Source organism: Nestor notabilis, unplaced genomic scaffold (assembly GCF_000696875.1).
Source record: "Nestor notabilis isolate BGI_N333 unplaced genomic scaffold, ASM69687v1 scaffold33796, whole genome shotgun sequence".
NCBI lineage: Eukaryota > Metazoa > Chordata > Aves > Psittaciformes > Psittacidae > Nestor > Nestor notabilis.
The window spans coordinates 758-8,095 of record NW_009933935.1 but is presented as its reverse complement, the minus strand read 5'-3'; the positions used below and the strand labels follow the sequence as shown (position 1 = coordinate 8,095).

Here is a 7,338-nt window from a genome sequence, read left to right as displayed (position 1 = left end):
GTCCCCTGCGCTCGCTTTCCGAGGGGGACGAGGCGCGTGATGTACGGCCGCTCTCCGCTCCCCTTGTGCCCGCTGCCAGCCCCTCGGCCATAGCCACCGCGGTGACGGGGACATCCCAGAGCCCAGGCAGAGCTGAGCTGCCCGTCCTGCCCTGGCAGGCACTGCAGAGCTCGCGGCGCAGGGTGCCCCTGGGGCTCCTCTGCCCGAGGGTGGTCCCTGGGGCCACAGCCACCACCTGCTTGCTCCGTGTGCTCCACAGGAGCATGGCCTCTGTGTGATTGTCCCTTCAGGGAGGACCTGTGGGTGCGAGAGGGGAAGATCCTCAACCCGGAGAAACTCTTCTTCGAGGAGAAGGGCTCTGCTGACATCCAGCTGGACTGTAAGGACAGCATCATTGCTCCAGGCTTCATCGATGTCCAGATCAATGGTATGGCAAAGCCACATGCGCTTGCAGAGGGGTGAGGGATGCTAGATTTGTCCATCCCTGTCCTTCAAACCTCACTGCATGCATACTGCCCCTAAACAGGTGCATTTAGCTGTACGAGGGAGATGCGAGTCACCAAACTAACGGTAAAGAACAATTTTGCCCATGGTTGGTGCTGTCATGAAACTGATCCCCTTTGGCTGGGTGGGGTTTCAGCCCAGCTTTCCTCTTAACCTCATTTTTATGAACATTTTATCCTGCCCCTGCACTGATAGGATGCCTGCCCTGCCCTTTCCAGGGTGTGGGGAGGACAGAGCAGAACTTAACCAGCGGAACACACATCACCTGCAGAAGCTCTTCCCTGAGGGTTTGGAGGGGCTTGTTCTATGGTAGGCTGTGTCGGAAGTCAGATCCCCTTTACAGTGGGGAATCCTCAGATTTTGCCTTGTACCAAAATAAAACGTTGGTGCTTGCAAGATGCTGTGGGGAAAAGCACTTCAGGAGGACAGCACTGGTTGGATTTGTACTCACAAAGCCTTGCAAAGGGCGGAAGTGTTGGTGGAGCCCTTTGCTTCTGCTCTGTGCCGTACACATGGAGCAGCTTGCTCCAGTCATGCTGCAGTTTCATATCTGTTTGGTTCATGGTACAGGAGGCTTTGGGGTGGACTTCTCCCTGGCTACAGATGACTTCAAATCAGGGATTGACCTGGTCAGTCAGAAAATCCTCTCCCATGGCGTGACCTCCTTCTGTCCCACCCTGGTGACCTCTCCTCCAGCTGTGTACCACCAGGTAAGTGACTTTCTCCCCTCTCATCCACAGGGGGATAAAGGGCTGAGGTTGGTACCAAGAGGTGAGAGAGCCGAGGCTGGGCCCACAGGGACTGGGATAGCTGCCTTAGGGGAAGAGCCATGGGCATAAGGAGCTGCACTCTACCCCTGGATTTCTTGCCCTTAACCTTTAGACCTCTGAGACAGTGATGCCTCCCAGGCCAGCTCTGCACAGCAGAGCTTCCAGCTGAGTTTTTTTCTGTGGACTGTGTTTGGCTGATGGTTCCAAGTGGTCCAGCTACAAAGCTCTCTCTGGACCTGACATGTGGGTTGTGCTTTGACAGGCTGGGGTGCTGTGGCTGGGGTGCCATGTCTGACAAACCCCTTTTTCTAGGTTCTCCCTCAGATCAGTATAAGAAATGGTGGAACCCACGGAGCAGGTATCTTGGGTAAGTGGTTTTGTCCCTTGCTATCCTCTCTGGTGCTACTCTAAGTAGGCAATTAAGGGGAAAGAAGCTACTGTAGGAACAGCACAAATGAGGCCTGGAGCTCTCTTCATGGGAGGGATGAGTGGGCACAGACCACACCTGGAGTGTTGTGTTCAGCTCTGGGGACAACACAAGAGGGAGGTGGAGCCATTGGAGCGAGTCCAGAGGAGGCCACAGAGATGCTGCGAGGGCTGGAGCAGCTCTGCTCTGGAGCCAGGCTGAGAGAGCTGGGCTGGTTCAGCCTGGAGAAGAGAAGGCTCCTTAAGGGGAGACCTTAGAGCAGCTGCCAGTGCCTAAAGGGGCTACAAGAAACCTGGAGAGGGGCTTTGGACAAGGGCCTGTAGGGACAGAATGAGGGGGAATGGCTTTAACCTGTCAGAGGGGAGACTGAGATGAGCTCTGAGGCAGAAGCTCTTCCCTGTGAGGGTGCTGAGGCGCTGGCACAGGTTGCCCAGAGAAGCTGTGGCTGGCCCCTCCCTGGCAGTGTTCAAGGCCCGGGTGGGCACAGGGGCTTGTTCTAGTGGCTGGTGTCCCTGCCTGTGGCAGGGGTTGGAACTGGATGAGCTTTAAGGTCCCTCCCAACCCAAACCAGTCTTTTCTGTCATCTACTTTCTCCCTCAACCTGTGTCTGGCCTCTGCATGGTCTGTCAGTGTACATGCTCTGCTCCAGCCCTTTTGTCCCCACAGGTTAGTGGCAGTGGGGTGTCTGAGCTTGGCCAGCTTCCAGCCATGCATCTTTCACTGTGCTGAGCTCAGAGTAACCTGAGCCATGTGTTTAGCTGTAGGAGAATGGCAGGAGCTTGACTGGAGCAGGACAGACCCAGCAGGTTTCTTGGCCCTTGGCGGGGAGGGGAAGGGTCATGGTTTTGTGTTCCTGTTTGGGCAGGGGCCCATCTGGAAGGACCGTTCATCAGCAAGGAGAAGAAAGGGGCCCACCCAGAGCACTGCCTCCGCACCTTCGAGGCAGGTGCCTTCCAGGACCTGCTGGCCACCTACGGCTCCCTGGACTGTGTCCGAATAGTCACCCTTGCCCCAGAGATGAAGAGGAGCAGCGAGGTGATCCGGGAGCTCACCAAGAGGGGCATCTGTGTCTCACTGGGTAAGGGCTGGGGCAGAGGAGGCTTAGGGGGTCTCCGTTTCCCTGTCCCTCTCTTGGGGCTGTGGCATCTCCAGTGGTGTCTCAGTGTGACTGTACATGGTGGGATTTTCTTTTTCCTGGCCTCTGTGGAGGTGACAGACCTGTCACAAATGGTGTGACACAACATGATGCTGTGAATATCTGTCGCTTTGTATGATAAGGGGTGAACTTTGTATTTATTGATAGGGGAGCCCCTGCCATTGAACACAAGGTAGCTTCTGGTGCTGGTCACACACAGGAAAAAATACAGTCTTACTTGAGCAAAGATGTAGTTGAGGGTTGGTGACATGGAAGGGCTGAAACTCTGAAATTCCACTGCTTATTTGACAGGTGAAATAATTTTCCAAAGGCTACTGCTGAGTTTTGATAACTGTTTTTCAACCAGAAGCACTGTAGGAGAGCTCTCCCTCCAATATCTTGCTGGCCACTGACTTAAAACTGGCTGCATTTTTCTTGCCCTCTGTTTCACAACTCCTCTTTGCTGCAGATCATTGAAGAAATCCCTTTAAAAGAAAAAAAAAAGAAAGAGGGGGGCAGTTATTCAGGGTGAAGTTCACCCTGAGAGATCAGACATCTCTGTGCTGAGGCTGGCATCTCATGGTGGGGCATCACAGTCAAGTCCTAGTGATGAAGCATCTTCACTCCTGCAAAGAAATAAATGGAGATGGGTAGAGAAATCAGGCATTGGTCTTTGTTCCCAGGTCACTCAGTGGCTAATCTTTCCCAGGCTGAGGATGCTGTGCAGCACGGTGCTACCTTCATCACTCACCTCTTCAATGCCATGTTGCCGGTGAGTACCTGAGGGCACTTGCCCACCACTGGTATTGCTTCTGGTGCTTTCTCTCCTGCTTCCCATGGATGCATATTCTCCCCAGCTTGCAATGAGGCCTTGCAATGCAGGTTTCAGCACTGAACCTCTGGCTTCACATTTCTACTGCCTGATCTAAAAGACTCTTGAGATTGGAGGAAATGCCCAGATTTGCCTGGTAAAGGACAGAGCATTCAGCTTGCTGGGCACTGTGTGATAGAGAAGGCAGCTGCATCCCCTGCCAGGAAGGGTCTCAGCCCACAAGTCCTGGTGATGCTCCACAGCTTGTCCTCTCTCCCCTCGGGCAGTTCCACCATCGTGACCCTGGGATCGTGGGGCTGCTGACAAGTGACAAGATTCCTGATGGGCGAAGGGTATTCTATGGCAGCTGGGCGAAGGGTCTTCTATGGCATGATCTCTGATGGCATCCACACCAACCCTGCCGCCCTGAGAATCGCCCACCGAGCCCACCCCAAAGGTGAGCCGTGATGGGCCCACTCACTGCCACCAGGCATTGCCCACAAAACACTCACACTAGTGCTGTGGTGCACTGCCCTTGCTGCCTGAGAAAGACCACAGCCACGGGGGCTGATCCACCAGCCCTCTTGCTTTGGTTGCATGTGGCTAGAGAGGCACCTTGGCCTCTCTCTGGGAAGGCCAGTGGGGTACAGTGCTCAGAGCTCAGCAAGATCAGCTGCAAAGCTAAGGCAGCCCCTTTTCTTGTGTCCCTCAGGCCTGGTGCTGGTGACGGATGCGATCGCTGGCATGGGGCTGGCACCAGGTCGGCACACGCTGGGGCAGCAGGTGGTGGAGATTGACGGGCTGAACACCTACATTGCAGGTAAGTGTTTCTTGCTAAAGAGCTGGGGACAGTGCTGGCGGTCATGCCTGTTCCTGGAGAGCTCAGCACACCTTGCAGTGCCTGTCGGAGCAGGGCAGCACTTGTGCCACCCTCTTGGGTTTTGGCTCTGCAGGGACTTGGCCCTGGGGAGAATGAGACATCTCCTAAGGAGGGGAAGTACCCCATCTTCGTGGGGTGAGGAGGAATCTCTCAGCTTGTAGCTGTCTGCAGCACCTTTGAACACAGTGTCATGGATGCCAGAGGTTCCAGTGGGGTCAGAAAGGACAGAGAAATCCTATGCATAGTTATTGTCCCTTGTCTTTACTGTAACACAACCATTCTTGCTAAGTTCCCTAAGCTGCAAGCAGTTGGAGACTGAGAAAGTATTTCAGGAAGGATCATTCTCAGTGTCCTTCCATTGTCTCTGGCAGCAGATGCCTGTGTTGTGTGCTAGTTTCACCCGGTCCAGCTCATCTCAGAGCGGAGCTGCAGGGGGACATCCCAGTACCTGTCCCTGCACTGACAGCATGGGTTCTCTCTTGCCTTGTTCTGTCGCTGGGCAGCAATGGCTGCAGGCCCTTCAACTTGCTTCTTGTGCAATCCCGGATTTCCACCTCTTTTGGTCATGTTATACTTTCCCACCACCTCACTTCTCCTTGCTGTGAGTTGTGGGACCTGCTCAGCGCCATCCTGTTCCTCTCCCAGGCACAAAGACCCTGAGCGGCAGCGTGGCGACCATGGACACATGTGTGCGACACTTCCAAGAAGCCACAGGTAAGTGTTGTCCACAAGCTGCTGGTCCTTATGTGCACATGGGAAGAAGTCTCTCTCTTGCCAGCTGTGTCCACTCCACCAGGCAACGTTCCCTCTCACCTGAGACATGATGGGATCAGCAGCATTGGCCTCAGATGAGCATGTTTTTTTGGTGAAGGTTCATTTTAACCCATAGCATAGATGAGAGGTGAAGTCTCCTGCTCTTTTCTCCCCTCCCCATTCCCTAGGTGTTCTGTTCTTCTCTTCCTGCTGTGTCCCACGGGGATGTTTCCCCTCCCCAGCTCCATCTGGCTGTGGCAAGGGTGTTCAAGGTCAGGTCCCTGCCAGGCTGACAGTTGACTTATCTGGGGGGTTCAGGCTGCTCTGGCAACAGGGTTGTTTGCTGCCCTAATGTCTCCCCCTCTCTGTCCAAGGGTGCTCAGTAGAGATCGCGTTGGAGGCAGCGTCTCTGCATCCCGCCCAGCTCCTGGGGATTGAACACAAAAAGGGGACACTAAATTATGACTCCGATGCAGGTACTGGTGTGGGGACAGCAGTGTGAGGGCTCCTGCAAAGCTGGGTGCTTCGCTGGGTGCTGGGTCTGCTGCAAACACATCTTCATTCCCTGCTTCAGCTGGAGCTGCAGGGAGACTTGCTTTGCCTGGGGTTTGCTCTGGGCTTTTGCCCCAGTGGTGTTTCCCTTGGGTGCTGGTGGTGGTTCATGAGCCCTTTGGTGAGACCCCGCATCTCGGCCAACATGGAGTAGAGCTGCCATAGCAAGGATGGCACCATGCTGCTGTCCTGCTGCCATTTGTGGGGTGGGGGGAAGCTCTTCCCTGCTGAGCCCAGCTCTTCCCAGCCAGCTTCAGCTGCATCCTTTCTCTCTCACCCAATGCAGATTTCCTGGTGCTGAATGACGGTCTGTATGTGCAAGCCACATATATCGCAGGCGAGGAAGTCTGGAGACAGGATGCGTTAGGCATGTGACGCTGGGCTGTCCCGGTGCCCTCCAGGCTCCCTGGCACTGTGGTAGCAGCTCTGGCAACCACCCCACTTCTCTCTTTTCCTCTTTTGTTTTTTTTTTTTAATTCCTTCCTGCAACTCCCTTAAAGGAGCCTCATACCAAAGAGCTGTGTTTTCCAGCGCAATCGCTGCTTCCAGTTACATCCATGCCTGCACCAGGTGTGTTGGCGCTCAGTTGGTGGTGTGGGGAGAGCAGGCAGATCTGTACTGGGGGGACTGCCAGGCCCTGGAGTGACCTGAAGGCCTGCACAGCTGTCCTGCATGGAGTCCCCAGACAGGTGCTCCTGTCGCCATCTCACAGCAGTGTGAAGCTGTCCCAGCCTCAGCAGTGTTCTATAGAGCACACACTAACCTGCCCTGTGCCCGAGGCAGGCTCAAGCCATTTCCATTCTCCTGCCTGCTCTTTGCCTCGCTCCCGGGCAGCCAAGGCTGGTTAGACATCAGCTTCCACCAGCTCAGCTCACAGCTCTTCACATTAAAAGGTTCCTGTTGTGTCAGCAGAAGTTGAGGATCACATTCTGATCCCCTGGCAGTCTCTCTGCCATGTGTCCTCGGAGCAAGGCTGTTGCAACTTCCCGACTCGGTGCCGTTGTGGGGCTGTGAATCCATGTGGGCTGAATCCTCAGGGCAGAGATCAAACCCAGGAAAAACGAATCATTGCTGGTCCTTTGTGCCTTTCCCCTGCAATGGGCATTGAGTTCACAGCATGTGGTTTCGGCTGGAGACATGGACAGCATCCTGCCACAGAAAGCAATGTTCCTCTTAACCCCTTGTTCTGGATAGATGGGTTCTGCAGGCTCTGTGCTCAGCCTCTGCATTGTCTGTTGGGGTTGTGCATTCCTCAGGGCACAGACAGGAAGTTTTGCTTTAAAGGATGCATCCAGATTGATGCTGACAGGCAAATGAGCTCTCGGTCCAGCTCAGGGACTGAGGGAAGGAGAACTGCACCGGGATTCTGGCATTTCAAGGCAGCTTGTGATACCTCATTATTCCCGTGCTCTTTATTATCTTCTCTGGTATTTGGCTGTCAGCTCTCTTCCTGACACTTGAACACTTCTGTGTGAAGACTGTTGGTGATTTCAAACCTACCACACT

The 7,338-nt window shown here is 54.6% G+C and overlaps 1 protein-coding gene across 1 annotated transcript; it reads left to right on the top strand.

Moving 5' to 3' along the window:
* Positions 1-290: 290 nt before the first annotated feature.
* AMDHD2 (amidohydrolase domain containing 2) lies at positions 291-6,207 on the top strand (the record flags this gene model as incomplete). Its single annotated transcript, XM_010017090.1, is given in 11 exon segments — positions 291-427; positions 1,075-1,214; positions 1,587-1,641; positions 2,567-2,779; positions 3,520-3,608; positions 3,935-4,012; positions 4,014-4,104; positions 4,360-4,467; positions 5,173-5,241; positions 5,655-5,756; positions 6,119-6,207. Coding segments are annotated over 11 exon segments (1,171 nt in total), but the record flags the coding sequence as incomplete, so codon positions are not given.
* Between the last annotated feature and the right edge of the window lie 1,131 nt (positions 6,208-7,338).